Genomic DNA, 19,957 nt, shown 5'->3' with positions numbered 1-19,957 from the left:
TATATATCCTACACTCGTACATATTATATACACAGTATATACCCTACACTCGTACATATATATACAGTATATACCCTACACTCGTACACATTATATATACAGTATATACCCTACACTCGTACATATATATACAGTATATACCCTACACTCGTACACATTGTATATATTGTATACAGTGACCCCGCAGCTGGTTATCTACGTATCCAACAAGCGGAGCCGCAGGTAGCGGAGCCGCGCCGTGTGTATGGGTCCCGGGACTCCGCCGTGAACTTCTCCGGAGCCGCAGATATGAGGCCATATATTGTGGCCCCCGGTGCCGATCACAGGGGCCTCGGTCAGCCCCGGGTCCCGGAGATTTCGTTGTTGGCAGCCCCGGAGCAGCCGGGCTCGGGGCAGACGGCAGAACTTTCCGGGAAACTTTGGTGGAGTTGAGGCCGTCAGGACTCACCTTGGAAGCGGTGCCCCAGGTACCTGTAGCGGTGCAGCAGCCAGGGGTAGAAGCTGGACGGGTCCCTTTGTTGAGAGGAGAAAAGCGGGTGCGGGGAGTGCGGGGCGGGCAGCGGGTGCGGAGGGGGCAGCGGGTGCACGGGCACCGGGGGGTTCTGCGGGTGAGACACCGTCTCTGCGAACACCAAGTCCGGGCTGGAGTAGACGCCGCGGCCCGCAGAGTGGAAGCCGTTCAGGAAGGGGTTGATGTGGCCGGAGCCCGCGTAGCTGAGGGCGGCGGGGCGCAGCGGGTCCTCGGCGATGCGGGGCAGCGGGCTCTCCTTGGCCACCAGAGACTCGATGGTGAAGCACCTCTTGGGAGCGGGCTGGAACATGGTGCGTGCGGGCAGGGTGCGGGCTGCGCTCTCCGTCCTCAGCCCATGGAAGAGCCGCACTCTCCACAACTTCTGCCCGCTCTGCGACTGCTGCGGTAATTAGTGCGGCGCTGACACTCGGCTTCCTGCGCACATGTCGCACGCTCTGATTGGACGCTGCGCCACAGGGGAGGCTCCTCGTGCGTCAGAGTGCCCGGAGCCCCGCCCCTGCCTGACACTGCCCCATCACTTGGGGGCCACAGCCATGGACCGGGGTAGAGTAGCTGGGAGCGAGATCCATGGAATGGGGCGAAGTACCTGGGGGCCACATCCATGGACTGGAGCAAACTACATGGGGGCCACATCCATGGACTGGAGCAAAGTACCCTGGGGCCACAGCCATGGACCATGGTGAAATACCTGGGGGCCACATCCATGGACTGGAGCAAAGTATCTGGGGCCACATCCATGGACTGGAGCAAACTACATGGGGGCCACATCCATGGACTGGAGCAAAGTACCCGGGGGCCACAGCAATGGACCATGGTGAAATACCTGGGGGCCACAACCATGGACTGGAGCAAAGCACCTGGGGGCCACATCCATGCACTGGGGTGAAGTACCTGGGGGTCAAATCCATTGTCTGGAGTGAAGTACCTGGGGGCCACATCCATGTGCTGGACCAGAGTACCTGGGGGCCACATACATGGACTGGGACAAAGTACCTGATGGCCACATCCATGGACTGGGACAGAGTACCTGGGGGCCACATCAACAGAGTGGGACAAAGTACCTGGGGGCCACGTCCACAGAGTGGGACAAAGTACCTGGGGGCCACATCCACCGAGTGGGCCAAAGTACCTGGGGGCCACATCCATGTGCTGGACCAAAGTACCTGGGGGCCACATCCATGGCCTGGGACAAAGTACCTGATGGCCACATCCTTGGACTGGGACAAAGTACCTGATGGCCACATCCTTGGACTGGGACAAAGTACCTGATGGCCACATCCATGGACTGGGACAACGTACCTGGGGGCCACATCCACAGAGTGGGACAAAGTACCTGGAGGCCACATCCACGGAGTGGGACAAAGTACCTGGGGGCCACATCCACAGAGTGGACCAAAGTACCTGGGGGCCACATCCATGTGCTGGATCAAAGTACCTGGGGGCCACATCAATGACCTGGGACAAAGTACCTGATGGCCACATCCTTGGACTGGGACAAAGTAGCTGATGGCCACATCCTTGGACTGGGACAAAGTACCTGGGGGCCACATCCACAGAGTGGGACAAATTACCTGGGGGCCACATCCACAGAGTGGGACAAAGTACCTGGGGGCCACATCCACAGAGTGGGACAAAGTACTTGGGCGTCACATCCATGAGCTAGGGTGAAGCATCTCAGGGCCACATCCATGAGCTAGGGTGAAGTATCTCGGGGCCACATCCATGGGCTGGGGTGAAGTACCTGGGGGCTACATTCATGGGCTGGGGTAAGGTACCTAGGAGCCACATCCACAGAGTGGGACAAAGTACTTGGGGGCTGCATCCATGGGCTGGGGTGAAGTACCTGCGGGCCACATCCATAGGCTGGGGTGAAGTACCAGGGGTCCACATTCATGGGCTGGGGTGAGGTACCTGGGGGCCACATCCACAAAGTGGGACAAAGTACTTGGGGGCCACAACCATGGGCTGGGGTGAAGTACCTTGGGGGCCACATCCATGGGCTGGGGTAAATTACCTGGGGGCCATATCATGGACTGGGGTGAAGTACCTGGGGGCCACATTCATGGCTGGGGTGAAGTACCTGGGGGCCACATCCATGGCTGGGGTGAAATACCTGGGGGCCACATCCATGGACTGTGTCAAAGTACCTGGGGACCACATCCATGGACTAGGACAAAGTACCTGGGCTCCACATCCATCAACTGGAGCAAAGTACCTGGGGGCCACATCTATTGATTGGAGCAAAGTACCTGGGGACCACATCCATGGACTGGAGCAAAATACCTAGGTGCCACATCCTGGACAGTATCTGGGTACTTCAATTACAGCCTGGGACAGTACCTGAGTACTACAATTATACTCTGGGACAATACCTGAGTACTACAATTATACTCTGGGACAGTGCCTGAGTACTAAAATTATAGACTGGGAGAGTGCAAGGGCACTAAAATTATATCCTGGAGTGTTCCTGGGTACTACAATTATATCCTGGATAGTACCCGGGTACTACAATTATAGCTGGGGACAGTACCTGGGTACTACAATTATAGATTGGGGCAGTACCTGAGTACTTCAGTTATAGACTAGGGCAGTAACTGATTACTTCAGGTATAGACTGGGGCAGTAACTGATTACTTCACTTATAGACTGGGACAGTACCTGAGTACTTCCATTATATGCAAGAGCAGCACTTGATTACTTCAGTTATAGACTGGAGCAGTACCTGAGTACTTCAGTTATAGACTAGAGCAGTACCTGAGTACTTCAGTTATAGACTGGAGCAGTACCTGAGTACTTCAGTTATAGATTGGAGCAGTACCTGAGTACTTCAGTTATAGACTGGGGCAGTACCTGAGTTCTTCGGTTATATGTGAGAGCAATACTTGATTACTTCAGTTATATACCAGGGCAGTACCTGAGTAGTTCAGTTATAGGCTAGAGCAGTACCTGAGTACTTAATTTATAGTCTTGGGCAGTACCTGAGCACTTTAGTTATAGACTAGGAGTACTGGACTTCCAATAAAGACTAAGGCTCATTAGTTTTCACATCCAAAGATCTGCATCAGGAGTATCTGCTCATGTCCATGCCCATTTGATGTAGCCTACAAGTGGGTCTCCAGCTCTAGAACCTGGCACATGACATTCTGCCTGTCATCTGTGCCCACTGAGGTTGCTGTTCATCATCTTCCTCTGTCCATACTGTCCATCATATTCCTCTGGTGAGATTCACATAAGGTCTCATAGATTGGGGTCACTTTTGGTTCCCTGATCTTGTATCTGTTATGATGGCTATTTTTGTTGAGATAATGGATGCCCCACTGAAAAACATTGAATTCCAATATATGTATTGGTTGGAAAACTCTCAAATGAAACAGATGTTTGGAATGATAGAGGCTCTTCTCCTAACCCTCAACAGCACTGAGCAGGCTTCTCTTCTTCCTCCTCCTGCTCGAGTTTCTTCATGAGATTCTAGCCCTTATCTAATCTCTTTGGCTTCTCTCCATTCTTTCCTGCTCTAACTTCCTCCTGTTGCTGCCGCCCTGATCTCCTTCCTCACAGAATTTCTCCATCCCTCTCTTGCTCTACTTTCTATCCGGGTTCCCTGCTATAATTTCTTGCTGGAACTCCAACCTGATCTCCTTCTGGCTTTTCTCATTCTTTCCCCTGCTTTAGCTTCTTCCTGGTGCTCCATCCCTTACCTCCTCCCGGCTTCTCTCCTTCTTTCCCCTGCTCTAGCTTCTTCCTGGGACTCCAGCCTGATCTCCTCCCAACTTCTCTCCTTCTTTCCTCAGTCTAGCTTCTTCCGGGGGTTCCAGCCCTGATCTCCTCCTGGCTTCTCTCCATCTTTCCCCTGCTCTAGCTTCTTCCTGGGGTTCCAGCTCTGATCTCCTCCCGGCTTCTCTCCTTCTTTCCCATGCTCTAGCTTCTTCCTAGGACTCCGGTCTAATCTCCTCCCAGCTTCTCTCCTTCTTTTCCCTGCTCTAGCTTCTTCCTGGGACTCCAGCCTGATCTCCTCCCTGCTTCTCTCCTTCTTTCACCTGCTCTAGCTTCTTCCTGGGACTCCAGCCTGATCTCCTCCCTGCTTCTCTCCTTCTTTCACCTGCTCTAGCTTCTTCCTTGGACTCCAGCCTGATCTCCTCCGGGCTGCTCTCCTTCTTTCCCCTGCTCTATCTTCTTCCTTGGACTCCAGCCTGATCTCCTCCGGGCTTCTCTCCTTCTTTCCCTTGCTCTAGCTTCTTCCTGGGGTTCAGCAATGATCTCCTCCCCAGTTATCCCTTCCTTACCCTGCTACAATTTCTTGCTGGAACTCCAGTCTGATCTCCTCCCGACTTCTCTCCTTTCCCCTGCTCTAGCTCCTTTTCGGGGCTCCAGCCCTGATCTCCTTCAGGCTTTTCTCCTTCTTTCCCCTGCTCTAGCTTCTTCCTGGAACTCCATCCCTTACCTCCTCCCGGCTTCTCTCCTTCTTTCCTCTGCTCTAGCTTCTTCCTGGGACTCCAGCCTGATCTCCTCCCGACTTCTCTCCTTCTTTCCTTGGTCTAGCGTCTTCCGGGGGTTCCAGCCCTGATCTCCTCCTGGCTTCTCTCCTTCTTTCCCCTGCTCTAGCTTCTTCCTGGGGTTCCAGCTCTGATCTCCCCCCGGCTTCTCTCCTTCTTTCCCCTACTCTAGCTTCTTCCTGGGACTCCGGCCTAATCTCCTCCCAGCTTCTCTCCTTTCCCCTGCTCTAGCTTCTTCCTGGGACTCCAGCCTGATCTCCTCCCTGCTTCTCTCCTTCTTTCACCTGCTCTAGCTTCTTCCTGGGACTCCAGCCTGATCTCCTCCAGGCTTCTCTCCTTCTTTCCCCTACTCTAGCTTCTTCCTGGGACTCCAGCCTGATCTCCTCTCGGCTTTTCTCCTTCTTTCCCTTGCTCTAGCTTCTTCCTGGGGTTCAGCAATGATCTCCTCCCCAGTTCTCCCTTCCTTCCCCTGCTACAATTTCTTGCTGGAACTCCAGTCTGATCTCCTCCCAGCTTCTCTCCTTCTTTCCCCTGCTCTAGCTTCTTCCTGTGGGCTCTAGCACTGGTCTCCTCCCAGCTTCTCTTCTTCTTTCCCCTGCTCTAGCTCCTTTCTGGGGCTCCAGCCCTTATCTCTTCTCAGCTTCTCTCATTCTTTTCCCTGCTCTAGCTTCTTCCTGGGGTTGAGCAATGATCTCCTCCCCAGTTCTCCCGTCCTTCCCCTGCTACAATTTCTTGTTGGAACTCTAGTCTGATCTCCTCCCGACTTCTCTTCTTCTTTCCCCTGCTCTAGCTTCTTCCTGGGACTCCAGCCTGATCTCCTCCTGGCTTCTTTCCTTCTTTCCCCTGCTCTAGCTTCTTCCAGGGGTTCCAGCCCTGATCTCCTCCTGGCTTCTCTCCTTCCTTCCCCTGCTCTAGCTTCTTCCGGGGGTTCCAGCCCTGATCTCCTCCTGGCTTCTCTCCTTCTTTCCCCTGCTTTAGCTTCTTCTGGGGGTTCCAACTCTGATCTCCTCCCGGCTTCTCTCCTTCTTTCCCCTGCTCTAGCTTCTTCCTGGGACTCCAGCCTGATCTCCCGGCTTCTCTCCTTCTTTCCCCTGCTTTAGCTTCTTCCTGAGACTCTGGCCTGATCTCCTCCCGGCTTCTCTCCTTCTTTCCCCTGCTCTAGCTTCTTCCTGGGACTCCAGCCTGATCTCCCGGCTTCTCTCCTTCTTTCCCCTGCTCTAGCTTCTTCCTGAGACTCCGGCCTGATCTCCTCCCAGCTTCTCTCCTTCTTTCCCCTGCTCTAGCTTCTTCCTTGGACTCCAGCCTGATCTCCTCCCGGCTTCTCTCCTTCTTTCCCCTGCTCTAGCTTCTTCCTGGGACTCCGGTCTGATCTCCTTCCTGGAGTTCAGCAATGATCTCCTCCCCAGTTCTCCCTTCCTTCCCCTGCTACAATTTCTTGCTGGAACTCCAGTCTGATCTCCTCCTCACTTCTCTCCTTCTTTCCCCTGCTCTAGCTCCTTTCTGGGGCTCCAGCCCTGATCTCCTTCTGCTTTTCTCCTTCTTCCCCCTGCTCTAGCTTCTTCCTGGGGCTCCATCCCTTACCTCATCCCGGCTTCTCTCCTTCTTTCCCTTGCTCTAGCTTCTTCCTGGGGTTCAGCAATGATCTCCTCCCCAGTTATCCCTTCCTTACCCTGCTACAATTTCTTGCTGGAACTCCAGTCTGATCTCCTCCCGACTTCTCTCCTTTCCCCTGCTCTAGCTCCTTTTCGGGGCTCCAGCCCTGATCTCCTTCAGGCTTTTCTCCTTCTTTCCCCTGCTCTAGCTTCTTCCTGGAACTCCATCCCTTACCTCCTCCCGGCTTCTCTCCTTCTTTCCTCTGCTCTAGCTTCTTCCTGGGACTCCAGCCTGATCTCCTCCTGACTTCTCTCCTTCTTTCCTCGGTCTAGCGTCTTCCGGGGGTTCCAGCCCTGATCTCCTCCTGGCTTCTCTCCTTCTTTCCCCTGCTCTAGCTTCTTCCTGGGGTTCCAGCTCTGATCTCCCCCCGGCTTCTCTCCTTCTTTCCCCTACTCTAGCTTCTTCCTGGGACTCCGGCCTAATCTCCTCCCAGCTTCTCTCCTTTCCCCTGCTCTAGCTTCTTCCTGGGACTCCAGCCTGATCTCCTCCCTGCTTCTCTCCTTCTTTCACCTGCTCTAGCTTCTTCCTGGGACTCCAGCCTGATCTCCTCCAGGCTTCTCTCCTTCTTTCCCCTACTCTAGCTTCTTCCTGGGACTCCAGCCTGATCTCCTCTCGGCTTTTCTCCTTCTTTCCCTTGCTCTAGCTTCTTCCTGGGGTTCAGCAATGATCTCCTCCCCAGTTCTCCCTTCCTTCCCCTGCTACAATTTCTTGCTGGAACTCCAGTCTGATCTCCTCCCAGCTTCTCTCCTTCTTTCCCCTGCTCTAGCTTCTTCCTGTGGGCTCTAGCACTGGTCTCCTCCCAGCTTCTCTTCTTCTTTCCCCTGCTCTAGCTCCTTTCTGGGGCTCCAGCCCTTATCTCTTCTCAGCTTCTCTCATTCTTTTCCCTGCTCTAGCTTCTTCCTGGGGTTGAGCAATGATCTCCTCCCCAGTTCTCCCGTCTTTCCCCTGCTACAATTTCTTGTTGGAACTCTAGTCTGATCTCCTCCCGACTTCTCTTCTTCTTTCCCCTGCTCTAGCTTCTTCCTGGGACTCCAGCCTGATCTCCTCCTGGCTTCTTTCCTTCTTTCCCCTGCTCTAGCTTCTTCCAGGGGTTCCAGCCCTGATCTCCTCCTGGCTTCTCTCCTTCCTTCCCCTGCTCTAGCTTCTTCCGGGGGTTCCAGCCCTGATCTCCTCCTGGCTTCTCTCCTTCTTTCCCCTGCTTTAGCTTCTTCTGGGGGTTCCAACTCTGATCTCCTCCCGGCTTCTCTCCTTCTTTCCCCTGCTCTAGCTTCTTCCTGGGACTCCAGCCTGATCTCCCGACTTCTCTCCTTCTTTCCCCTGCTTTAGCTTCTTCCTGAGACTCTGGCCTGATCTCCTCCCGGCTTCTCTCCTTCTTTCCCCTGCTCTAGCTTCTTCCTGGGACTCCAGCCTGATCTCCCGGCTTCTCTCCTTCTTTCCCCTGCTCTAGCTTCTTCCTGAGACTCCGGCCTGATCTCCTCCTGACTTCTCTCCTTCTTTCCTCGGTCTACCTTCTTTTGGGGGTTCCAACTCTGATCTCCTCCCGGCTTCTCTCCTTCTTTCCCCTGCTCTAGCTTCTTCCTGGGACTCCAGCCTGATCTCCCGGCTTCTCTCCTTCTTTCCCCTGCTTTAGCTTCTTCCTGAGACTCTGGCCTGATCTCCTACCGGCTTCTCTCCTTCTTTCCCCTGCTCTAGCTTCTTCCTGGGACTCCAGCCTGATCTCCCGGCTTCTCTCCTTCTTTCCCCTGCTCTAGCTTCTTCCTGGGGCTCCATCCCTTACCTCATCCCGGCTTCTCTCCTTCTTTCCCCTGCTCTAGCTTCTTCCTGGGACTCCAGCCTGATCTCCTCCTGACTTCTCTCCTTCTTTCCTCGGTCTACCTTCTTTTGGGGGTTCCAGCCCTGATCTCCTCCTGGCTTCTCTCCTTCTTTCCCCTGCTCTAGCTTCTTCCTGGGGTTCCAGTCCTGATCTCCTCCCGGCTTCTCTCCTTTTTTCCCCTACTCTAGCTTCTTCCTGGGACTCCGGCCTAATTTCCTCCCAGCTTCTCTCCTTTCCCCTGCTCTAGCTTCTTCCTGGGACTCCAGCCTGATCTCTTGCCGACTTCTCTCCTTCTTTCCTCGGTCTACCTTCTTCCGGGGGTTCCAGCCCTGATCTCCTCCTGGCTTCTCTCCTTCTTTCCCCTGCTCTAGCTTCTTCCTGGGGTTCCAGTCCTGATCTCCTCTCGGCTTCTCTCCTTCTTTCCCCTACTCTAGCTTCTTCCTGGGGTTCCAGACCTGATCTGCTCCATATCACACCAGATGATTTCCGAAGTCTGTAAGTCTCAATTTGCTTTTACAGACTGAACTCACTACGATGTATCAGCTGTCTGGAGAAGAACTGCACTTAAAATATTATAAACAATGTATCAACAGGCTGACGTCACCAACATACGCGTTCAACTGGGAGATGCTATCTATCTATAGCAATTCTTTATCACTTTCTTTCTTTCCTTTCCGTAAAAACTAAATACATACACACAAAACAAGCAGAATGGAGTACTATATACCCAGACTGTACCATATATAACACATACACACAAAGACATAAACAGCAGGGGTGAGTACTATATATACGGATTATATAATATTTAATATACACACACATAAACATACATACAACCACACTATATATATATATATCCATAAAAAGCCGGGCATCACTCCTTAAATTTGGTTGAAAGATGGGTGCCAACGGTAATCCCTCGATTCAGTATGATGAACAAATAATAAAAGTCCGCAGCACTCCTAGAAAGATAAAAACAATTGCTATTTATTCACATATGTCATATAGCCTATATGACATGTGTGAATAAATAGCTAATTTTTTTCATCTATCAAGGAGTGCTGCGGACTTTTATTATATATATATATGTATATACTATTAAACTATATATAATACGTACTTATAACCAGAAGAAAAAAGAGTACTATATATACAGATTAGAAAAATTATATATTAGTGTTGGGCTCAAATATTCGAATAGCAAATATTATTCGTACATATCAGCAATTCAAGAATTCATGAATATTTAGAAAATAGTGATATATATTAGTATTTTTGAATATTCCAGATTTTTTCTTTCATCAGTAACCTCCCTTCTTGCTTGTGGCCAATGAGAAGGCTGCAATGTCTCTGTCGGAGGTTAGCAACATCCCTAGCAACCAATAGGAAAGCTGCCCCTCCCCCTGACTATATAAGACCCTCCCCAGCAGCCCTTGTACGCAGTATGCTGCAGATCTGAGAGAGCAGTGACATTGCTGGGCTCCGGGCTCTACATTATATATATATATATATATATATAATACAGAGAGAGCAGTGACATTGCTGGGCTCTGGGCTCTACATTATATATATAATACAGAGAGAGCAGTGACATTGCTGGGCTCCGGGCTCTACATTATATATATAATACAGAGAGAGTGGTGACATTGCTGGGCTCCGGGCTCTACATTATATATATAATACAGAGAGAGCAGTGACATTGCTGGGCTCCGGGCTCTACATTATATATATAATACAGAGAGAGCAGTGACATTGCTGGGCTCCGGCCTCTACATTATATATATATAATACAGAGAGAGCAGTGACATTGCTGGGCTCCGGGCTCTACATTATATATATAATACAGAGAGAGCAGTGACATTGCTGGGCTCCGGGCTCTACATTATATATATAATACAGAGAGAGCAGTGACATTGCTGGGCTCCGGGCTCTACATTATATATATAATACAGAGAGAGCAGTGACATTGCTGGGCTCCGGGCTCTACATATATATATAGAATACAGAGAGAGCAGTGACATTGCTGGGCTCCGGGCTCTACATTATATATATAATACAGAGAGAGCAGTGACATTCCTGGGCTCCGGCCTCTACATTATATATATAATACAGAGAGAGCGGTGACATTGCTGGGCTCCGGGCTCTACATTATATATATAATACAGAGAGAGCAGTGACATTGCTGGGCTCCGGGCTCTACATTATATATATAATACAGAGAGAGCAGTGACATTGCTGGGCTCCGGGCTCTACATTATATATATAATACAGAGAGAGCAGTGACATTGCTGGGCTCCGGGCTCTACATTATATATATATAATACAGAGAGAGCAGTGACATTGCTGGGCTCCGGGCTCTACATTATATATATATAATACAGAGAGAGCAGTGACATTGCTGGGCTCCGGGCTCTACATTATATATATATAATACAGAGAGAGCAGTGACATTGCTGGGCTCCGGGCTCTACATTATATATATAATACAGAGAGAGCGGTGACATTGCTGGGCTCCGGGCTCTACATTATATATATAATACAGAGAGAGCGGTGACATTGCTGGGCTCCGGGCTCTACATTATATATATAATACAGAGAGAGCAGTGACATTGCTGGGCTCCGGGCTCTACATTATATATATAATACAGAGAGAGCGGTGACATTGCTGGGCTCCGGGCTCTACATTATATATATAATACAGAGAGAGCAGTGACATTGCTGGGCTCCGGGCTCTACATTATATATATAATACAGAGAGAGCAGTGACATTGCTGGGCCCCGGGCTCTACATTATATATATAATACAGAGAGAGCAGTGACATTGCTGGGCCCCGGGCTCTACATTATATATATAATACAGAGAGAGCAGTGACATTGCTGGGCTCCGGGCTCTACATTATATATATAATACAGAGAGAGCAGTGACATTGCTGGGCTCCGGGCTCTACATTATATATATAATACAGAGAGAGCAGTGACATTGCTGAGCTCCGGGCTCTACATTATATATATAATACAGAGAGAGCGGTGACATTGCTGGGCTCTGGGCTCTACATTATATATATAATACAGAGAGAGCAGTGACATTGCTGGGCTCCGGGCTCTACATTATATATATAATACAGAGAGAGCAGTGACATTGCTGGGCTCTGGGCTCTACATTATATATATAATACAGAGAGAGCAGTGACATTGCTGGGCTCCGGGCTCTACATTATATATATAATACAGAGAGCAGTGACATTGCTGGGCTCCGGGCTCTACATTATATATATAATACAGAGAGAGCAGTGACATTGCTGGGCTCCGGGCTCTACATTATATATATAATACAGAGAGAGCAGGTGACATTGCTGGGCTCTGGGCTTTCCTGGGTCATTACATTACTTAGTTAGCTGATATATATCTTACAGACAGTCAGTGTAGCTTCTATCCTGATAATGTGGAGCTGAGAGGTTCTGCTGTCCGTACATACAGCGCTGTGATGTCACGACAATACTTACTGCACCAATCAGTAATATGTAGTCAGAACTGCAAAAATGTGAAGTTGCACATTTTGCGCCAAAATATTCGCATCAATTGCCAGTTTGCACAATCGCAAATATATTGGCGCACTCTGTCTGCATATAAAGCCATTGTAACGTTCTGCCGACCATTGTCTCCAGTCTCAGGAAACTTCTAGCCGCTTGGAAAATGTAGCAACAGCGACCCACGCCGGTATTGTGCGCGCATTACACGCATATTACATTGACGATTTTTTGCAATCAAGAAAATAATTTCAAGATCGCGAATTCATGAATATATGACGAATATTCTACCAAATATTTGCAAAATATTGTGAATTTGAATATTGCCCCTGCAGCTCATCACTAATATATATATATACACACAGAAATAATGATAACTATATATACAGATTATCCCATATATAATACATATATAACCAGCAGGGATGAGTACTATATATACAGATAGTATAGCATATATAATACATATATAACCAGCAGGGATGAGTACTATATATACAGAGATTATAGCATATATAATACATATATAACCAGCAGGGATGAGTACTATATATACAGAGATTATAGCATATATAATACATATATAACCAGCAGGGATGAGTACTATATATACAGAGATTATAGCATATATAATACATATATAACCAGCAGGGATGAGTACTATATACACAGAGATTATAGAATATATAATACATATATAACCAGCAGGGATGAGTACTATATATACAGAGATTATAGCATATATAATACATATATAACCAGCAGGGATGAGTACTATATATACAGAGATTATATAATATATAATACATATATAACCAGCAGTGATGAGTACTATATATACAGATAGTATAGCATATATAATACATATATAACCAGCAGTGATGAGTACTATATACACAGACATTATAGCATATATAATAGATAAATAACCAGCAGGGATGAGTACTATATATACAGAGATTATAGCATATATAATACATATATAACCAGCAGGGATTAGTACTATATATACAGAGATTATAGCATATATAATACATATATAACCAGCAGGGATGAGTACTATATATACAGAGATTATAGCAAATATAATACATATATAACCAGCAGGGATTAGTACTATATATACAGATAGTATAGCATATATTATACATATATATAACCAGCAGGGATTAGAACTATATATACAGAGATTATAGCATATATAATACATATATAACCAGCAGGGATGAGTACTATATATACAGAGATTATAGCATATATAATACATATATAACCAGCAGGGATGAGTACTATATATACAGATAGTATAGCATATATAATACATATATAACCAAACCAGCAGGGATAAGTACTATATATACAGAGATTATAGCATATATAATACATATATAACCAGCAGGGGTTAGTACTATATATACAGATAGTATAGCATATATAATACATATATAACCAGACCAGCAGGGATAAGTACTATATATACAGAGATTATAGCATATATAATACATATATAACCAGCAGGGATTAGTACTATATATACAGATAGTATAGCATATATTATACATATATATAACCAGCAGGGATGAGTACTATATATACAGAGATTATAGCATATATAATACATATATAACCAGCAGGGATTAGTACTATATATACAGAGATTATAGCATATATAATACATATATAACCAGCAGGGATGAGTACTATATATACAGAGATTATATAATATATAATACATATATAACCAGCAGGGATGAGTACTATATATACAGAGATTATAGCAAATATAATACATATATAACCAGCAGGGATGAGTACTATATATACAGAGATTATAGCAAATATAATACATATATAACCAGCAGGGATTAGTACTATATATACAGATAGTATAGCATATATTATACATATATATAACCAGCAGGGATTAGAACTATATATACAGAGATTATAGCATATATAATACATATATAACCAGCAGGGATGAGTACTATATACACAGAGATTATAGCATATATAATACATATATAACCAGCAGGGATGAGTACTATATATACAGATAGTATAGCATATATAATACATATATAACCAAACCAGCAGGGATAAGTACTATATATACAGAGATTATAGCATATATAATACATATATAACCAGCAGGGGTTAGTACTATATATACAGATAGTATAGCATATATAATACATATATAACCAGACCAGCAGGGATAAGTACTATATATACAGAGATTATAGCATATATAATACATATATAACCAGCAGGGATTAGTACTATATATACAGAGATTATAGCATATATAATACATATATAACCAGCAGGGATTAGTACTATATATACAGATAGTATAGCATATATTATACATATATAACCAGCAGGGGTTAGTACTATATATACAGATAGTATAGCATATATAATACATATATAACCAGCAGGGATGAGTACTATACATAAAGAGATTATAGAAAATATAATTCATATAACCAGCAGGAATGAGTACTATATATACACAGAGATTATAGCATATATAATACATATATAACTACCAGGGATGAATACTATATATATATATATATATATATATATATATATATATATATATATATATACAGAAATTATAACATATCTAATAGATATATAACCAGCAGGAATTAATACAATATACAAAGAGATTATAGCATATATATTACAAATATAACCAGCAGGTATGAGTACTATATATACAGAGATTATAGCTTATATAATACATACATATAACCAGCAGGGATGAATACTATATATACAGATAGTATAGCATATATAATACATACATATAACCAGCAGGGATGAATACTATATATACAGATAGTATAGCATATATAATACATATATAACCAGCAGTGATGAGTACTATATATACAGATAGTATAGCATATATAATAGATAAATAACCAACAGGGATGAGTACTATATACACAGAGATTATAGAATATATAATACATATATAACCAGCAGGGATGAGTACTATATATACACAGAGATTATAGCATATATAATACATATATAACCAGCAGGGATGAGTACTATATATACACAGACATTATAGCATATATAATGCATATAACCAGCAGGGATTAGTACTATATACACAGAGATTATAGCATATATAATACATATATAACCAGCAGGGATGAGTACTATATATACACAGAGATTATAGCATATATAATACATACATACAACCAGCAGGGGTGAGTACTATATATACAGAGATTATAGCACATATAATACATATATAACCAGCAGGGATGAGTACTATATATACAAAGATTATAGCATATATAATACATACATATAACCAGCAGGGATGAGTACTATATATACAGAGATTATAACATATAATACATATATAACCAGCAGGGATTAGAACTATATACACAGATATTATAGCACATATAATACATACGTATAACCTGCAGTAATGAATATTATATATACAGATATGATAGCATATATTACACATATATGAGTACTATATACAAAGATATTATAGCATATATAATACATATAACCAGCAGGGATGAGTACTATATACACAGAGATTACAGAATATATAATACATATATAACCAGCAGGGATGAGTACTATATATACAGAGATTATAGCATATATAATACATATAACCAGCAGGGATGAGTACTATATACACAGAGATTATAGCACATATTATATATATATATAACCAGCAGGGATTAGTACTATATATACACAGATATTATAGCACATATTATACATACGTATAACCAGCAGTAATGAATACTATATACACAGATATTATAGCATATATAATACATATAACCAGCAGGAATTAGTACTATATACACACAGATATTATAGCATATATAATACATATAACCAGCAGGGATGAGTACTATATATACAGAGATTATAGCAAATATAATACATATAACCAGCAGGGATTAGTACTATATACACAGATATTATAGCACATATTATACATACGTATAACCAGCAGTAATGAATACTATATACACAGATATTATAGCATATATAATACATATAATCAGCAGGAATTAGTACTATATACACAGATATTATAGCACATATTATACATATATAACCAGCAGGGATGAGTACTATATACACAGATATTATAGCATATATAATACATATAACCAGCAGGGATGAGTACTATATACACAGAGATGATAGCATATAGTATACATATATATAACCAGCAGGGATTAGAACTATATATACACAGATATTATAGCACATAATTATTATAATACACAATACATACGTATAACCTGCAGTAATGAATACTATATATACAGATATGATAGCATATATTACACATATATGAGTACTATATACACAGACAGTCCCTTTATATACAGAAGGGGCCGCTGCTATACAGGGGTTGTAGTATATAGTATATAGGACAGGGGCTGTGTGCACAGGCATCTATCACAGATTAATTCTTTCAATTTTGCAGTAAAAATATGGAAGCGGAGAATTCCAGGAAAGTTTCGAGGAAAACCAGAAAAAGGAGCAGAAGCCTCTGGAAAGATGTGGGTGCTGAGTGCCCACTGGGGCTCCAATCCTGAGAGGCAGCGGAGGGGCAGGAGAAGATGTCCACCTCCACTGCAAGGAATCGGATCTGCAGAAGAACACATATATATATATATACAGGGAAGGGCAAGAGAAATATCGAGATACAATGGAGAAGAAACTACAGAAAACACAAGGCAGAAGAAGACAACAAACTACAAGGAATATAAGTACAACCTACAAAACCAAACTGAAGACTGACCAGACATCATGTGCGAGAACATGGGACATAGAGACACAATGCAGAGCACTAGAACAATGGGGAGCAACATATAGAAGAAAGCACCATGGAAAATAAGGAAGAACGTCTTTTAAAGCAACAAGAAAAATAAAAAAAAAATTATATAATAAAGAATAGGTGAGAAAAATATAGGAAAACAGTATTGTAGAAATACTACAGGATATGTCCAATAATATGCCGAAGAACCGATAGTAGAACTTACTGAAGAAGATGTAAAAACAAAGGGAAAAGGCAGTGAAGAATATATTATAAAGACAAGATTAAAAAAATAAAAGTGACAAAAAAATCTAAATAATAGATTAAAAAAAGGAAAGATCTATTTAAAGACCATTGAAAAAGATAAGGAAGTAGAAAGTGAAGGAATAGCAGATAAGTGCTGCGATTCCAGAGGCTTCTGAAATAGGAGACCCTGCCAGAGAAAACGGCGAACCTTCTGTGTGTCTGCAGCGCCACCCAGTGGACAGAGGCGGGTCTGCAAGCTGCAAAACCGGGAGGCAGGGGTCCAATATGGAGGGAAAATATGGAATGAGGAAGCGATAAATATTAGTGCTGCATTACAACAAGCCAGACAACCTTCTCCTATACTACACCTGAAGGATGTCCCCAAGAGAGAAACTTACTGTGCTGTAGTAACCAATACTGTGCAAACAACAATCTCTAATATTCTATACTGTGCTTATATATCAATGTACTATTCTATACTGTGCTAATATCTCACTGTACTATTCTATACTGTACTTATATCTCACTGTACTATTCTATACTGTGCTTATATCTCACTGTACTATTCTATACTCTACTTATATCTCACTGTACTATTCTATACTGTGCTAATATCTCACTGTACTATTCTATACTGTACTTATATCTCACTGTACTATTCTATACTGTGCTAATATCTCACTGTACTATTCTATACTGTACTTATATCTCACTGTACTATTCTATACTGTGCTTATATCTCACTGTACTATTCTATACTCTACTTATATCTCACTGTACTATTCTATACTGTGCTAATATCTCACTGTACTATTCTATACTGTACTTATATCTCACTGTACTATTCTATACTGTGCTTATATCTCACTGTACTATTCTATACTGTGCTTATATCTCACTGTACTATTCTATACTGTGCTTATATCTCATTGTACTATTCTATACTCTACTTATATATCACTGTACTATTTTATACTGTACTTATATAACACTGTACTATTCTATACTCTACTTATATCTCACTGTACTATTCTATACTGTACTTATATCTCACTGTACTATTTTATACTGTACTTATATAACACTGTACTATTCTATACTCTACTTATATCTCACTGTACTATTCTATACTGTACTTATATCTCACTGTACTATTTTATACTGTACTTATATAACACTGTACTATTCTATACTCTACTTATATCTCACTGTACTATTCTATACTGTGCTTATATCTCACTGTACTATTCTATACTGTACTTATATAACACTGTACTATTTTATACTCTACTTATATCTCACTGTACTATTCCATATTGTACTTATATCTCACTGTACTATTCTATACTGTGCTTATATCTCACTGTACTATTCTATACTGTGCTTATATCTCACTGTACTATTCTATACTGTACTTATATAACACTGTACTATTTTATACTCTACTTATATCTCACTGTACTATTCCATATTGTACTTATATCTCACTGTACTATTCTATACTGTGCTTATATCTCACTGTACTATTCTATACTGTGCTTATATCTCACTGTACTATTCTATACTCTACTTATATATCACTGTACTATTCTATACTGTGCTTATATCTCACTGTACTATTCTATACTGTGCTCATATCTCACTGTACTATTCTATACTGTACTTATATGTTACTGTACTATTTTATACTGTGCTTATATCTCACTGTACTATTCTATACTGTACTTATATCTCACTGTACTATTCTACACTGTGCTTATATCTCACTGCACTATTCTATACTGTACTTATATAACACTGTACTATTCAATACTGTACTAATATGTCACTGTACTATATTATACTGTGCTTATATCTCACTGTAGTATTCTATACTGTGCTTATATCTCACTGTACTATTCTATACTCTACTTATATCTCACTGTACTATTCTATACTGTACTTATATCTCACTGTACTATTCTATAATGTGCTTATATCTCACTGTACTATTCTATACTCTACTTATATCTCACTGTACTATTCTATACTGTGCTTATATCTCACTGTACTATTCTATAATGTGCTTATATCTCACTGTACTATTCTATACTCTACTTATATCTCACTGTACTATTCTATACTGTGCATATATATCACTGTACTATTCTATACTGTGCTTATATCTCATTGTACTATTCTATACTGTACTTATATAACACTGTACTATTCAATACTGTACTTATATCTCACTGTACTATTCTATACTGTGCTTATATCTCACTGTACTATTCTATACTCTACTTATATCTCACTGTACTATTCTATACTGTACTTATATCTCACTGTACTATTCTATACTGTACTTATATCTCACTGTACTATTCTATAATGTGCTTATATCTCACTGTACTATTCTATACTCTACTTATATCTCACTGTACTATTCTATACTGTGCTTATATCTCACTGTACTATTCTATACTCTACTTATATATCACTGTACTATTCTATACTGTACTTATATCTCACTGTACTATTCTATACTGTGCTTATATCTCACTGTACTATTCTATAATGTGCTTATATCTCACTGTACTATTCTATACTCTACTTATATCTCACTGTACTATTCTATACTGTGCTTATATCTCATTGTACTATTCTATACTCTACTTATATATCACTGTACTATTCTATACTGTGCTTATATCTCACTGTACTATTCTATACTCTACTTATATCTCCCTGTACTATTCTATACTGTGCTTATATCTCATTGTACTATTCTATACTCTACTTATATCTCACTGTACTATTCTGTACTCTACTTATATATCACTGTACTATTCTATAATGTGCTGATATCTCA

General features: G+C 42.5%; 1 protein-coding gene across 1 annotated transcript in view; it reads right to left on the bottom strand.

Moving 5' to 3' along the window:
- The window catches only part of EMX2 (empty spiracles homeobox 2), a 72,431-nt gene extending 71,495 nt beyond the window's left edge, over positions 1-936 (bottom strand). Inside the window, exon 1 of the mRNA XM_044298053.1 lies at positions 449-936. Coding sequence (XP_044153988.1) covers positions 449-821 — 373 coding nt within the window. The 5' untranslated portion in view covers positions 822-936. The remainder of the gene's footprint in view (positions 1-448) is intronic.
- Between the last annotated feature and the right edge of the window lie 19,021 nt (positions 937-19,957).

The sequence above is a fragment of the Bufo gargarizans genome, chromosome 6 (assembly GCF_014858855.1).
Source record: "Bufo gargarizans isolate SCDJY-AF-19 chromosome 6, ASM1485885v1, whole genome shotgun sequence".
In the NCBI taxonomy this organism is placed as follows: domain Eukaryota; kingdom Metazoa; phylum Chordata; class Amphibia; order Anura; family Bufonidae; genus Bufo; species Bufo gargarizans.
This window is presented reverse-complemented; position numbering and strand designations above follow the sequence as displayed.